At 38.2% G+C, this 17119-nt stretch overlaps 1 protein-coding gene across 1 annotated transcript; it reads right to left on the bottom strand.

Annotated features, from left to right (window-relative positions):
• Window positions 1-5252: 5252 nt before the first annotated feature.
• On the bottom strand, window positions 5253-16770 carry fbxo28 (F-box protein 28). The gene is made up of 5 exons (XM_082153782.1): window positions 16548-16770; window positions 14500-14609; window positions 9357-9495; window positions 7331-7526; window positions 5253-6408 (listed from the first exon to the last, which is right to left on the bottom strand). The coding sequence occupies exons 1-5, from the start codon at window positions 16734-16736 to the stop codon at window positions 5963-5965; spliced, it is 1080 nt and encodes a 359-aa protein (XP_082009908.1). The 5' UTR covers window positions 16737-16770; the 3' UTR covers window positions 5253-5962.
• Between the last annotated feature and the right edge of the window lie 349 nt (window positions 16771-17119).

Here is a 17119-nt window from a genome sequence, read left to right as displayed (position 1 = left end):
CCGCCATGTTTTTTGTTTTGAAAAGTGTCTTATTTGACCCAGAATGCATTGCAGTGTAGTCCTACTTAAGATAGTCAGAGTCTTAAGTACTTTGTGCAACGGTCTGATTTAGATGTCTATCTGAAGTCTGACTATCTACTATATCTAAGCCATAGTCAAAGTCTATCTGTGTGAAACCGGCCCCTGGAGTTGAGTAAGCCTGAATGAGAATACAAGTGTTAAGCCTATCAGTGCTTTTGCTCTGATGCCGCTCATAAAAACCCGGAATATAATAGAAAATATCATTACTGGTGTTTATCTGGAGACTAACCAATGGCAGGAGCAAAAACAATCAGTTTGTGAGTGTGAAAAAACACTATTAAAATAAAATTGAGACAAACCATCCATCCACAGTGCCAAAGACAGTACATTAGTTACTTCATTTGGGGTCCGTCTTTCTTCTTCTTTCATTCTAAGGTGTATATGAGTGTGTGTGTGTGTGTGTGTGTGTGTGGCCTCTGTAAATAAACATGGGTTTACAATTCTTTGTCACAGATCGATGTTTCTCTCTCTGAGTTATTATTCTCCAGCCTTTAGTGTCAGAAAGGGAAGTAGTTTCCATTCCTCTAACAGTCTCCAGTGTTGTCGTGCCTTTAAGGTACAGAATGCACTTCCTGTTTCTGTTAGAAATGCACTTCCTGTTTGTGTTCCCACATTACGCACTGTTAAACCCCCATCTTTTTAAAATAGCTTATCCTGATTCATTTGATCAAGCATTTATATAGGGTGTTACGTCATCCATTGTAATTTTACTATATTTACAATGCCATGATTTTTTCTCTCATTATTTTAGCATTTTCTTGTCGTTACGGCTTTATATTTCGCAATTGCGATTTTATATCTTTTGCTATTTTGTTATAGTGTGTTATCTTGCAATTACTTTATTTTTATTGTCAGTTCCTTTCATTTATTCGTTGCAGTCATTACACAAAGTGTGGCTTTCATTAAAAACTACTGCAGATTTACTCTGTATAAAAGAGTCGAGGTTAAACTAAAGCCTCAGTCGGTCCCTGGCTGTCATAGAAATATGCAAACAATGCATTTTGATATTCACTTTCAGGTAAAGTGCCATTGTTTAGTATTTTCCCCAAATGTTGAAACACTTCCTCGTGTCCTAGTTTAAAGAGCAACCACGACAACCAAGCAAAGCATTCACGGTGAGTTTGAGCCGGTTTGACCAAACAATGAAGAAAACGGTTCATAATTAAAACCATCATATTGCAGTTCAGTTTGGTGTGCTAATCTAATGATGGACACGACACACTGCAGCTCTAGGAGGAACAGCTTGTAATGATACAGGCAAACATTTGCAATATATTGAGCATGATTTCTGGCAGTAAGTTCAGAGCTGCAGGTTCTCATCTATGGAAGCTCGTTTACGCCACAGAAAGAAAAAGGGAATTATAACTTTTCTCCCAATTGTAAGTTTATATTCCGAGACAAAAGTCAGAATTATCTTTTAATTGTAAGCTTATATCTCGCAATTCTGACTTTTTTCAAAACATAAACTGGCAATTACGAGAAAAAAGTCAGAATTGCGAGATATAAACTTACAATTAAAAGATAATTCTGACTTTTCTCACAATACTGACATAATTCTGACTTTTCTTGTAATTGGCAGATTATATAAAAAAAAAAGGGTCAGATTTGCATTAAACTCGGTTGAAAAAAAAAAAAGTCAGACTTGTAAAATAAACTTAATTGAGATAAGTCGTAATTACTGAGTTTATATTTAGAAATTTCCATTTTTTCCTCATAATTGCAAGTTTTTATTCTGATAGAAGTCAGAATTGTGAGAAACTTGCTATTGCATAAAAGTCAGAATTGTGAGAAACTCAGAATTACAAGAACAAAATCTGAATTGTGAGAGAATAAGCAATTACCTTTTTAAATGAGTTTATATCTCACAACTTTTTTCTCGATATTTAGAGATATAAACTTGAAATTCTGACTCACAATTTAGAGATATAAACTTGAAATTCTGACTCACAATTTAGAGATATAAACTTGTAATTCTGACTTTCTCACAATTTAGAGATATAAACTTGTAATTCTGACTCACAATTTAGAGATATAAACTTGTAATTCTGACTTTCTCACAATTTAGAGATATAAACTTGTAATTCTGACTTTCTCACAATTTAGAGATATAAACTTGTAATTCTGACTCACAATTTAGAGATATAAACTTGTAATTCTGACTTTCTCACAATTTAGAGATATAAACTTGTAATTCTGACTTTCTCACAATTTAGAGATATAAACTTGTAATTCTGACTCGCTCACAATTTAGAGATATAAACTTGAAATTCTGACTCGCTCACAATTTAGAGATATAAACTTGTAATTCTGACTTTCTCACAATTTAGAGATATAAACTTGAAATTCTGACTCACAATTTAGAGATATAAACTTGTAATTCTGACTTTCTCACAATTTAGAGATATAAACTTGTAATTCTGACTTTCTCACAATTTAGAGATATAAACTTGTAATTCTGACTCACAATTTAGAGATATAAACTTGTAATTCTGACTCACAATTTAGAGATATAAACTTGAAATTCTGACTCACAATTTAGAGATATAAACTTGTAATTCTGACTTTCTCACAATTTAGAGATATAAACTTGAAATTCTGACTCACAATTTAGAGATATAAACTTGAAATTCTGACTCACAATTTAGAGATATAAACTTGTAATTCTGACTCACAATTTAGAGATATAAACTTGAAATTCTGACTCACAATTTAGAGATATAAACTTGAAATTCTGACTTTCTCACAATTTAGAGATATAAACTTGAAATTCTGACTCACAATTTAGAGATATAAACTTGAAATTCTGACTCACAATTTAGAGATATAAACTTGAAATTCTGACTCACAATTTAGATATATAAACTTGTAATTCTGACTCGCTCACAATTTAGAGATATAAACTTGAAATTCTGACTCGCTCACAATTTAGAGATATAAACTTGAAATTCTGACTTTCTCACAATTTAGAGATATAAACTTGAAATTCTGACTCACAATTTAGAGATATAAACTTGTAATTCTGACTCACAATTTAGAGATATAAACTTGAAATTCTGACTCTCACAATTTAGATATAAACTTGAAATTCTGACTCTCACAATTTAGAGATATAAACTTGTAATTCTGACTTTCTCACAATTTAGAGATATACACTTGAAATTCTGACTCACAATTTAGAGATATAAACTTGAAATTCTGACTCACAATTTAGAGATATAAACTTGTAATTCTGACTTTCTCACAATTTAGAGATATAAACTTGTAATTCTGACTCGCTCACAATTTAGAGATATAAACTTGAAATTCTGACTCGCTCACAATTTAGAGATATAAACTTGTAATTCTGACTCGCTCACAATTTAGAGATATAAACTTGTAATTCTGACTCGCTCACAATTTAGAGATATAAACTTGAAATTCTGACTTTCTCACAATTTAGAGATATAAACTTGTAATTCTGACTCGCTCACAATTTAGAGATATAAACTTAAAATTCTGACTTTTTCTCACAATTTAGAGATATAAACTTGAAATTCTGACTTTTTCTCACAATTTAGAGATATAAACTTAATTCTGACTTTTTTCTCACAATTTAGAGATATAAACTTGAAATTCTGACTCACAATTTAGAGATATAAACTTGTAATTCTGACTTTCTCACAATTTAGAGATATAAACTTGAAATTCTGACTCACAATTTAGAGATATAAACTTGAAATTCTGACTCACAATTTAGAGATATAAACTTGTAATTCTGACTCACAATTTAGAGATATAAACTTGAAATTCTGACTCACAATTTAGAGATATAAACTTGAAATTCTGACTTTCTCACAATTTAGAGATATAAACTTGAAATTCTGACTCACAATTTAGAGATATAAACTTGAAATTCTGACTCACAATTTAGATATATAAACTTGAAATTCTGACTCACAATTTAGATATATAAACTTGTAATTCTGACTCGCTCACAATTTAGAGATATAAACTTGAAATTCTGACTCGCTCACAATTTAGAGATATAAACTTGAAATTCTGACTCGCTCACAATTTAGAGATATAAACTTGAAATTCTGACTCACAATTTAGAGATATAAACTTGTAATTCTGACTCACAATTTAGAGATATAAACTTGAAATTCTGACTCTCACAATTTAGATATAAACTTGAAATTCTGACTCTCACAATTTAGAGATATAAACTTGTAATTCTGACTTTCTCACAATTTAGAGATATACACTTGAAATTCTGACTCACAATTTAGAGATATAAACTTGAAATTCTGACTCACAATTTAGAGATATAAACTTGTAATTCTGACTTTCTCACAATTTAGAGATATAAACTTGTAATTCTGACTCGCTCACAATTTAGAGATATAAACTTGAAATTCTGACTCGCTCACAATTTAGAGATATAAACTTGTAATTCTGACTCGCTCACAATTTAGAGATATAAACTTGTAATTCTGACTCGCTCACAATTTAGAGATATAAACTTGAAATTCTGACTTTCTCACAATTTAGAGATATAAACTTGTAATTCTGACTCGCTCACAATTTAGAGATATAAACTTAAAATTCTGACTTTTTCTCACAATTTAGAGATATAAACTTGAAATTCTGACTTTTTCTCACAATTTAGAGATATAAACTTAATTCTGACTTTTTTCTCACAATTTAGAGATATAAACTTAAAATTCTGACTTTTTTCTCGATATTAAGAGATATAAACTTGAAATTCGGAGAAAAAAAGTCAGAATTGTGAGATAGTTATTTTTTATTGCGTGGCAGAAACAAGCTTCTATAAGAATCTGCCCTGGATCATCCTGATCACAAACCTCCCAATTGATCTCCCTCTAACTTCCCTGAAATCTGCTAAATTTGATCTACAATTCCTCCAGTCCGCATGTTTTGACAGTACATCCACAATGAAACGCTGATGTGCAAATACGGCTGATACGCTACAGTGTTGAAGTATCTGACCCTCACCTGTGGCCCAAACGCTGTTCCCTCGAGCACTTTAGGCCAGATCTCCTGAACTCAGAAGGAAAGGCCATATTGTGCTTCGGGAACACCGCTGGAATGACGAAGTAACAGTATCAGGTTAGTAAAACCGTGCCTTGGAGGCATTAACGAACTTGAACATCAATTATTTACTTTCCTAGTAACAAGGCTTTCACAATTTTTATTGCACTGACACAGATCTATTTGCAGTAAATTATACACCTACAAACAGTGGCAGGTACAACATGGCATTGACACCTACAAGACACTATCCTCAGTGATGGACGATCTTCAGACAAACAATATAATCATGTATGCTACAGCTGCAGACGTCTGCAAGACCACCGACTCGCTCATACTGTCCAGGCACATCTCAGAGGAAATACTTCACTCTCAGAACATAGAACAAAGCTGATATTTACCATTTATATAACAATATAACTTAGCAGTCAGGTGTCGGACACCTCGCGTTCTCCGTTTCAAGAAGGGGATCTGAAGTCTTCACTTCGTACACAATTAAACGAATGACTTTATGGTTGAAGCTACGGCCGTCTCTTCAGGCTCACCTTTTCCACGAAACGTTCTTGCGGTTGATTGACTAAAGCTTCTTGCAATGTCTTAATGTTGGCATGAAGGTTGGGTAAACATTAAAGGCAAATCCTCAACCTTTAGAAACAGAAGTCAACGCATATTAGTGTAATACGTGTCTGATAAAACAAAAAGATACCCCTCTCCCTCCTGTTTTTTCTTTTTTTTAGCTTTTCATCTCCGCGTGATACTCGCGTCATCGTAAGTCGAGAAAAAAAATGATATAGCTTTAAGGAAGCAAAAAAAACAAACAAAAAAACACAAGTACAGACGAAACGTCCCTCTATTTCTTGCTACGCAGGCGTTTGGAGTGGCGTGGGAGATCCGAGCACTTGCGGGGTCGTTTGAGACACAGGCCGTTCTCGCCCTCGGCTGACGCCGGACCCGCACCGGATGAAGAGGACACGGTTGGAGCAGGGGTGGAAGAGGAGGAGGAGGAGCCGCCCACCGCACTGTCCATCAGTTCCCTGAGCTTGTGCTCCAGCTCGGCCAGCCGGGCGTTCTGCTCTCCGATCACCTGCGACTGCTCCTGCAGCTTCTGCTCCTGGTCCTGAAGCTGCTTCTGCTGCTCCAGCTGCTTCACGCGCACCTCCTGCATCTCCCGCCGCAGAGCCGCCACCGACGCCCCGTTCACCTTAACCTGCTGCTGCACCTTCGTCATCTCCGACCGCGACGGGGTGTTTTTGGCCAGCAGGGACATGGTGGTGAGAGAGGTGGAGGGACCGGCCACTGCGGGACAGAGGAGTGAGACAGAGCCAGACGGGTTAGAAACACTCGCAGTTAAAACTGTGTAAATCCGAGTATTTGAAGCACTTCGAAAAATGAAAGCGTTAAAAAGTTGTAAAGCAAGTTAAATGTACTAACCATTTTTTTTATTTGATATTAAATACATATTTAAAAAAAGAAATTGGACTCTAAAATTGGTGGAAAATCAAAGCCATGTCTACCCAAGCTGTGTTCCAAATTTGAAGTTGTTATCACAAAAATGTAGGTTCCTATGGGATTTTGTTTAGGCGTTTTACCAAATTAAAACATTTTTGCCACTTAAATCACAAAACAGCGGCCAAATATGTCCTTTCCAACAATATGTGTTCTGTCAAGTTTAGAAAAAGTTTAGATTACAAAATAGAGCAGTAAAATGTGAAATGTGACACCGCCCTCAGGGGGAGGAGCCTGCTAGAAGACTTTAAAGCAGGGTTCACCAATCTCGGTCCTGGAGGGCCGCTGTCCTGCAGAGTTTAGCTCCAACCCCAATTAAACACACCTGAACCAGCTAATCAAGGTCTCACTAGGCATACTAGAAACTTTCAAACAGGTGTGTTGGAGCTGGTTGGAGCTAAACTCTGCAGGACATCGGCCCTCCAGGACCGAGATTGGTGAACCCTGCTTTAAAGCATGATAATGCAATGTCCAATTTCAAAACTGATTTCACAGGATGAATTTTGAGCGTTTGAGCTTTCGAATGAGACCTAATTTATAATGATTACGAATAAATGAGATTTGGGAGAAAAATGTTCCTGAAAGAAAAAAGAAAAAACTAGTGCAGTTTTTGGAAAATGGTCCAGAAGAAAGCCAATGGAACGGAGGGTCAACCTCATGTTCTGCTAATGTCAAGGTTAGTGAGTTGCGAGTGTTTAAATGCCAGCCGTACCCGGAGCGGATCCTATCAGGCGGCCGGAGAGATCGGCACCGGGAAGCCTCTTCTTCAGGATGGGGACGATCTTCTCGTCGAAGTACTCCATGGCCATGGAGGAGATATCCCGCAGCTCCTGAAGCACCTCGTGTGCTCGCTGTGGCGCGCGTGTGGAGTTCACATACCGCAACACACGGTAAATCTCGTCGATCACCTACAGGGGGCAGAAGACATCAGTCAAATCACACGCGACTTTCAATTCATAAAGAGCAAATCAACAAGTTTTGCTAGAGTTATGTGTGGTTGCTAGGGAAGCTTGTTTCTAATTCACGTTTCTAACCTGAATTAACACATAGCATGCTGTTAGCACAATTAAACAAATTGTTAGCATGATTTAATACATTTAACATGTTTCTATCATGAATAAACATGTTTCTATCATAACTTAGCTGTGTTAAATCATGTTAACATAGTGCTAATTTATTCTATCAAACAATTAACACATTGCTAGCATGTTTCTAATATGATTTAGTGCCCTAGCATGAATTAGCACATTGTCAACATGTTGCTAGCATGATTTAACACATTGTTAATGTTTTATGTTGCTAACATGTCAGCATGTGTCTAGCAAGTTTGAACTCATTTGTTAGCATGTTTTACCATTGTTGCTAGCCTGTTTTAGCATGAAAATAGACCTTTTTTCAATAAAATGTTTAACACACTGCTGTTGCTTAGACGTCCAGGCAGAAACACACTCTGCTACCAATGAACACGGTTTCGGTTTCGTTTCAGATCTATTAAACCCGATGACAGCAAATCTCATCATCTCAGTCACACAAATGATGAACACTTGATTTGCATTCACTGCTTCAGGCCTTGATGCCACTCATGCTTTGTAGACTTTTGCATAATCCCTTCTGAGCTTCTGCATTTCCTCAAGAAAGGTTTCTGACCTACGACACACCCTACGAGATTAGCATGATTACAGCGTTCCTCATGACTCTGATTACTGTCACATGACTAAAGATGTTACAGCTGAACTAAAGGCTGATTGTCTTTCCTTCATTCTCGTGTGAATTAACCCTTTAAGGCTCACTGTCTCCAACAAACACGCTGACATCATCAGGACAGGGTGGAAAACAAACACCTTTCTAGACTCTTCGTGTTTTACACATCATTGGATGTTTGCATTTGTTGACTGTGTGGAACATTAAAGTCCTCCTGTGGTGAAAATCCAGCGTTTAATGTTGTTATGTGTCTATGTGGTGTTTTTAATCTGCTTTAAGACAAAGCATGTGTAAATTCATAAGTCGACACCATTTCTGAGTATTTCCTCCTTAAAAAGCGACCACAGAAGCGGATGTTAATCCATCTTGGCTGACTGGATCGGCTCCACTGATTTTGTAGGACTTTTATTATCTGCAACCTAAAGATGACCAGAGGCTTTTCTCACAATCTGTAAAGCTGTTGTTTTTGCAGTGAAAACCCATCAATAATCATATTTACTTGATATCAGTAACAGCAGCACATTTACCTGTAAATATTTGAGTACATATCTGAATATGCATTATGCATATTAAATTACTCTGGGTAATTATTATATAAAAATGATCATAATGAAAAATATAATTACTGTACATTACTGGATGAATCAGTGTTTCTGAACAAATGTTTCAATGAAAAACACATTTTCTAACAGTCTCTTGCCGCCACCTACTGGTGTGATGACGTAACTGATTCAATCTTTATTTGTAGCATCAAATTACTTTCAGAAGGTGATTTACTATTTATGATCACTACCATATCAGTGTTTATATCTGAACTATAACCTTTTATCCCAGTACTTCTGTGTTAATGACTTACTGTAAGACAGATACTGTGATCTTAAAAAGACACCGTTTCATATCTATTCATGACAACGGCTGTGATCAGACTTATGGGTTTAATAGAAAGAGCTGAATCTTTGACATTTAGGAATAAGATCACAAATGATTAATTGTCCAGCTCTAACTGTATGCATCAGAGCGAACAAACGCAGATGTACCTTTCCAGGGATGAAGCAGCAGAGATTGGAGTCGACGTATTTCATGAAGGTCATGTTGAGCAGGGACAGACGGGTCTCCACCGCCGCCAGTATGTCTGCATGACGAGCCAGCGAGTGATTCCTGCGCTCAGATTCCCTCCTGAGGGAGAAGAGAGTCCGTCAAACATGCACTGAGATAAAGACACTTGTGTTTTGAGGGACTCGGCTCTACTTAGGATCTGAACATGAACCGATAACTCACATGAACACACTTAAATGTAACATTTATTGATCTCCTGCATTGACACCATTATATGAGAACTGAACTGAGCTGGACGATGACATCACGGTTTACTCCGGAGCGGCTGTATGTATATATATATATATATACACATGTACACTACTGGTCAAAAGTTTTAGATCGGTACGATTGTAATGTTTTTAAAATAAGTCTCTTCTGCTCACCAAGGCTGCATTTATTTGATTAAAAAAACAAAACAAAAAAACTGTAATATTGTGAAATATTATGACAATTTAAAATGACTGTTTTCTATTTTAATATATTTTAAAGTGTAATTTATTCCTGTGATCAAAGCTGAATTTTCAGCATCATTACTCCAGTCTTCAGTGTCACATGATCCTTCAGAAATCACTCTAATATGAGGATTTGATGCTCAAAAACATTCATTTTCAGTGTTGAAAACAGTTGTACATTTTTTTTTCCAAAATTCTTTGATGAATAGAAAGTTCAAAAGAACAGCATTTATTTAAAATAGAATATTTTCTAACATTATAAATGTCTTTACTGTAACTTTTGATCAGTTTAACTCATCCTTGATGAATAAAAGTATTGATTTATTTTATTTATTTCCCCCCAAAATAAAATAAAAATTCTTTCTGACCCCAAACTTTTGAACGGTAGTGTTTAATGTTACAAAAGCTTTAGATTTCAGATAAATGCTGTTCTTCTGGCTTCCATTCAATTCAGAGTTGATTTAAAGATCCCTGTGTTTGTATATAAGGTGTTGTCTGGCCGTGCACCAAGGGTGCATTAGTGATCATCTTGTGCCAAACTGTCCTGCTAGGGCACTCAGATGATGATCCCGCTCTTAAAGGGATAGGTCGGAGTAAGATCAACCTAGGGTTCTTTGCACCATGAGCTCGAGCCAAACACCCCCCAGAAGCCTTTTCTCCCCTTGGTTGAACATTATTAAAGTTAGAGCTTATCTAGAGATATCAGCCGATGGTTTAGTGGAGGCGCTAATGGATCCAAGGCTGTATCTGGTAAATTACCGCACTAATAATGCCCAGAATGGCACCAAACTTCTACAGTAGTACAAATAGCTTCTGTACTCATAAAACGAGGCATTGGAAAGTTTGTAAGTACATCAGGAGTTTATTTAAAGTCCAACTGAAATCAAAATGGACCGTATTTACTTTGTTAGCTAGCGCATATTACTAGTCTTGTGGTGAACAATTAATCCGTGCAAGTTAAAACACAGAAAAAAAATTTTTGGCTTCGCAATCTTTAATCAAAATCTGAAAATGCCCCTCCCCTCTGCATTGGAGGACCTTCCCTGATGATGTAGGTTTGACGGCTTGGTTTGGTAAACTCTTAACCACTCCCCTCAAACCGCTAGTCTGTAATGAGCGAGAGATGGAGAGGAGGAGCGCTAGAGTAAAACCCTGCCCTCTGTTCAATATTCCTTTCCACTGGGAAATACGTCACAGCACTGGAGAAAAATCGTTTGCAACTTCCGGTTCACGTGGACTTTAAATAACACTTGCCTGACGGCTAATGCTACCGCTAACCCGGACAGTGGTTTGGGAAAAGCCTGTAAAAGTCCTGGCAGAAAGTGATCATAAGGATAAAGTGTAACGACGAATTATTATTCTTTCCGAAGTGTTGACAACTTAGTGTTAACTAATAATTGTTGCAAACTGGTACTACCAACAAAATATTAGTGCATTCCTGGAACTGGGTGTCGTTACACTACATCCTTACGCATCACTTCTGCAGGAGGCGGCCGTACGTGAGGGCGAGTAAACACTGGACTGAAGGGTTCCTACAGATACTGGCAAAATACGTTTCGGTTTTCAGGGACTACAATCAGAGATCGCACTTATCAAACTATTCTTTAGTATTTTTTAAACTCAAATTACAGATATAAGGTATTCAAAATACAACTTACAACGCATTTAATAATATATATTAAATACAAAGTTTATAATAGCTATTATTGTTCAATAAATAACATTTTATATTATAATGTTGGTGTATCTGGAATCGAGAAAAGGTCCGTTTAACCGTTAACTGAAAATAAACATTGACCGATTAATACTATCAGTGTGAAACGGTTTAGAAGTTCACATGTTTTTGTGTTTCGTTTGCTGCACGGTTAAAGAAAACACACTATATGGCCTATATTTGTAAACTCTCGGAGCGCGTCGACACGCATCCACACGTGCCTACAGACATACTTCAGCTGAGAAGGCAAATGAAGCGAGTGAAAAGTAGTTCTGTGTGGGAACATTTCTACAGAAAGGGTGACGAAGTTACTCTGCTCCGGGGTATTAAAGTACAGCAGTGGAACAAGTACAGTCTCTCTGGCAGAGCAAACACATCCACAAGCAAATGAAAGGCGCTTCCCGAAGCTGGCGAGACGTGATCTCAGTATTCCCGGGACACCTGTGCCATCGGAGAGGGTGTTTCCAGACTAACCCCACATCATCTAGACATGGTACTTTTGGTACAAGCTGTGGATTGAGGCCTGTTTTTTTTATTTGACGAAAAAACTTTTGGGAAAAAAATTGCCGTTTTTTCAAATCTTGAAACGGATTCAGTGTTTTCTCTCGGTCATCTTCATGTGTTAATAAAAAAAAATAAAACAATTGTGTGTACTATTTTATGTTTTTTATTTATATTATTTTCTTCAGTTTTTCTCTGTTGTCTCTGTGAAAACATGATGTTCTTCCAGGTTCTGTTGCTGATCTGTTCTGTGTGCTGCTGTTTAACGGGTCACAGACACTCGTCAATTTTAGTTTTATTTAATGCCAATTCAATATTATAATCTTATCAGTTAAAGGGATACTTCACCTCTGGAAAGATGAATGTGTATTTAAAATGGTTCATTTATGTAGTAGAAATGTGAAATTATTTTTTAATTTGGAGCTTTCTAGACTGAGAAAAGCCAGAAAAGACAACAACTCCCAGAATGCACTTGCTTCGCTGCCCTACAAGGCCACTCCTAAACCACACCAGTGTGTGCACTCAATCGCTCTGGCGCGCGGCGACACTGATAGCACTTAGCTTAGCCCAGTTCATTCATTAGGATCCAAACAGAGATGAAGCTAGAAGCGACCAAACACCTCCACGTTTTCCCTATTTAAATACAGTTACACGACCAAGTATGGTGACACAAAATAAAACGTGCCACTTAACTATAATGTATGGCGGAATAGCACTTGGGACTGGGAGCACTTCGACTCGGCGCATTATAAAGTCACTCCTGAAAAATCCTCTCCCTCTCACTTCTGTCATTAGAACCAATGTGACTCTTTACTGCGCCGAGTCGAAGTGCTCCCAGTCCCAAGTGCTATTCCGCCATACATTAGTTATCCTTTTTACCCGCTTAGAAAACGGTGGAGTATCCCTTTAAAGCGCACATCAACCGATCACTTGTTTAGCGTTCATGTAAACACTACGTTCAGATTCACCAATCGGAATGAATTCAGTGAGATTGAAACAAAAGGTGTGCATGTAAACAATGAAAGCAAAAGCCGAATCCAGGACATTTTGGACGATCTCGACGGCCGGACATGTCCGGGAAAAAGAGGATGGTAACCCCTACTACTCCGCTTTCTCCTACTACTCCGCTTTCTCCTACTACTCCGCTTTCTCCTACTACTCCGCTTTCTCCTACTACTCCGCTTTCTCCTACTACTCCATTACTCCGCTTTCTCCTACTACTCCGCTTACTACTCCGCTTACTCCTACTACTCCGCTTTCTCTCCTACTACTCCGCTTTCTCTCCTACTACTCCGCTTTCTCCTACTACTCCGCTTTCTCCTACTACTCCGCTTTCTCCTACTACTCCGCTTTCTCCTACTACTCCGCCTCCGCTTTCTCTCCTACTACTCCGCTTTCTCCTACTACTCCATTACTCCGCTTTCTCCTACTACTCCGCTTACTACTCCGCTTACTCCTACTACTCCGCTTTCTCTCCTACTACTCCGCTTTCTCTCCTACTACTCCGCTTTCTCTCCTACTACTCCGCTTTCTCTCCTACTACTCCGCTACTCCGCTTTCTCCTACTACTCCGCTTTCTCCTACTACTCCGCTTTCTCCTACTACTCCGCTTTCTCCTACTACTCCGCTTTCTCCTACTACTCCGCTTTCTCCTACTACTCCGCTTTCTCCTACTACTCCGCTTTCTCCTACTACTCCGCTTTCTCCTACTACTCCGCCTCCGCTTTCTCTCCTACTACTCCGCTTTCTCCTACTACTCCATTACTCCGCTTTCTCCTACTACTCCGCTTTCTCCTACTACTCCGCCTCCGCTTTCTCTCCTACTACTCCGCTTTCTCTCCTACTACTCCGCTTTCTCCTACTACTCCGCTTTCTCCTACTACTCCGCTTTCTCCTACTACTCCGCTTTCTCTCCTACTACTCCGCTTTCTCCTACTACTCCGCTTTCTCCTACTACTCCGCTTTCTCTCCTACTACTCCGCTTTCTCCACAGAACAAGAGCCTGCTAGCTGACACTATGTGTACATTGAGTGAGTGCGATCCCTCTATGGGCGGGTTGAACACATGCGGGATGAGCTCCTCCTACTGGCTGGAGTCTCTCGCCTCTGGACAAAACATCCTCCGATGACACAAAATGATGAATTGGATTTCTTCCAGACAAAACATCCATAAATCTCTGGTCTCAGGGGGATATGAGGGAGGGAAGCACGGTCACTCGAACATACTACAGGTTTTCTACTGATACGAAGCTTAATGCTGAATCCTGAAGTTTCCCTTTAACGGTTAATACTCGAATAACGAGCGGCGGTTGTCGGTCGGGAAAATGAACCGGAATGAGCATCCCTGGTTCCGGGTGTAATCTCGAGCTGATCAGTTCATGAACATTAACATTAAGCGGATGTGAACGAGCCTCACCTGGGCAGCTGGGCCTTCACCTGCTTCTGGCACAGGCTGTGGTAGCGCTCCACCTTCAGGAAGCCTTGGTTGAGCATGCGCTGACAAATCACATCCATGCGTTTGCACACCTGCAAGACAAGAACAGTTCGGGCTCAGATGACACAACATACACACTTACATTTACATTTATTCATTTAGCTGACGCTTTTATACAAAGCGACTTACAATTGCTATATATGTCAGAGGTCGCACGCCTCTGGAGCAACTAGGGGTTAAGTGTCTTGCTCAGGGACACATTGGTGTCTCACAGTGGATTCGAACCCGGGTCTCTCACACCAAAGGCATGTGTCTTATCCATTGCGCCACTACCACTTATAATATGCATAGTGTACGACTCTTATGAGGTTATTTCATGATAGCCCGACTACATTCAGTACGTGATTAAAGATGAAGGGTCCAATGTTACACACTTGTTTTTGGTGAAAGGTAACTTTTGTCCCTCTAGTGGTTAAAACACAAAACTGCATGGATTCTGTGGAAGAACATTGTTTTGGTTGTGCTTTGGCTCTGCGGATGAATATGGTTCTTCTCTCTCATAACTAAAAGAGAGAGATATTATTCTGCTGCTCATAAAACATTCACTACTACTATAACCAGTTTAGATGGAAAGGCTCTCAAGCTGCTCACTGAAGACGTTACTGTAGCAGATTTGTATTTTAGGGTGAACTATTCATTTAAATGTTCAGCCGGTCATTGATATTCTAATAAACGTTAATGAACGTTCGGATGCTGGTGTTTGGGAACGCAATCGTGACACGAGACTTCGTCTTAAGACTTTAAGTAGAGGAATACAAAAAACTAAATCCATATAAAGCTTATCCATAAAACAGGAAAATCAAATATTTTTCATCTTATTAACAGTCAGTCATACATCGATAATATTTTTCAATAACAACGATTGTTGACTTCAAGACTATCATTATGAAAGCTTGTTTCTGCCACGGAATAAAAAAATAATTTTATATAACTCATAAACTGAATTTACATCTAAAAAATCTTCTTTTTTTCTGCCAAGAAATAAATTAAAATTTTCTTGCAACTGAAAACGTTTATTTTTAGACACGGAATATTATACTTTTTTTTACAAATGTTATTGCAAATTTTTATATCACAATTGAAAATATATCCTAAGATCTTAAACTGAACTTAGATCTCAAAAATCTTCTTTTTTTTTTGCCACAAAATAAATTAAATTTTTCTTGCAACTGAAAACGTTTCTCTTACACAATTCAGACTTGCTTTTATCTTGCAAAAAAAAAAAAAAAAAAAAATCTAAATTGGGAAATTTAAAAGACATAATTTAAAAAACTAAAATTCAGTGGCGGGAACAATCTTCCACACTATCACGGCCGGTAATGCAGCGAGACTGCAGTGCACAGGCCGAGTGTCGAGACGCAGCCCGTTTCACTGATATTGTAATATTTTTACAAATCAATAACAACAAATGTTGACTTCAAGACTATCATATGGAAGCTTGTTTCCGACACGGAATTTAAAAAAAAAATTACTTTAACTCACAATTGCGAGTTTAGGCCTATATATACCTAGTTATAAACTAAACATACATCTCACAAATCTTTTTTTTTTTTTTTTTGCCACAGAATAAAAAAAGTTATATTCTCACAATTCAATTTTTCTTGAATTGAAAACGTTTCTCACACAATTTAGACTTGTTTGTATCTCGTAAATCGCAATTCTGAGTTTATATCTCGCAATTCTGAGGAGGGAGGAGGGGGGTGGGGGGGGGGGGCGTGGATCAGACTTGCGAGACAAACAAAATTGTGAGGGAAAAAAAAGTCAAAATTGTGCAATTTAAAAGTCGTAATTTTATATACAAAAAAAAATCCCGTGGCGGGAACAATCTTCCATACTATCACACGGCCGGAAATGCCGTGATTGTAGGGAGCGCGCGCTCCCTCGCTCACTAGGCAGCGAGACTGCAGTGCACTGGCCGGGTGTTGGGACGCAGCCCGTTCCACTGCAGTCCAGCTCATTGTTTTCCTCACCAGCCGCAGGAGACTGATCTCGTCGTACGACAGGAAGTTTAGGATGGTGTCGATGGCCACGATCGGGAGTCCCAGCAGCGCGTTGTTCTGGTGCGGCTGGTCCGGTGGCGGAGAGGGAACGCGCGGCGACAGCGAGTCCGAGTCCAGCGACGCGACGCCTCCGTCAGAGCTCACTGCAACAGCCGCCATCTTCTCTGAGCTCCAGGACACAGGACGTGACGACACACCGCTAAGCTCGCGGGCCGGAAGTGAGGAGGGCTGTCTGTGGGCTCGTGACGTGGACACGATCAAGGCAACACAATCCTATTTGAATATTATTGAGCCAAATTTTATTCATTTTCTTCAGGAGACTAAGGATTATTTCACCAGTCTGGATAACATTATCAATAGGAAAGTAAGAAAGACTTGGCCTATAGTTTTTTGATTAATTAATCAATTTGTACACTCTGGCATGTTTTTATTTTTATGTATTAATATGTAAATTCTATATGCTATATTGCATACTACTAAAGTTGGTTGGATAATAATAATAAATAAAAAAAAAGCCATGTATAAAGTTTTTATTTATTTAT

The sequence above is a fragment of the Leuciscus leuciscus genome, assembly GCF_965113295.1.
Source record: "Leuciscus leuciscus genome assembly, chromosome: 22".
Lineage (NCBI taxonomy): Eukaryota > Metazoa > Chordata > Actinopteri > Cypriniformes > Leuciscidae > Leuciscus > Leuciscus leuciscus.
The sequence above is the reverse complement of the archived record's forward strand: the minus strand, read 5'-3'. Positions and strand labels throughout refer to the sequence as shown.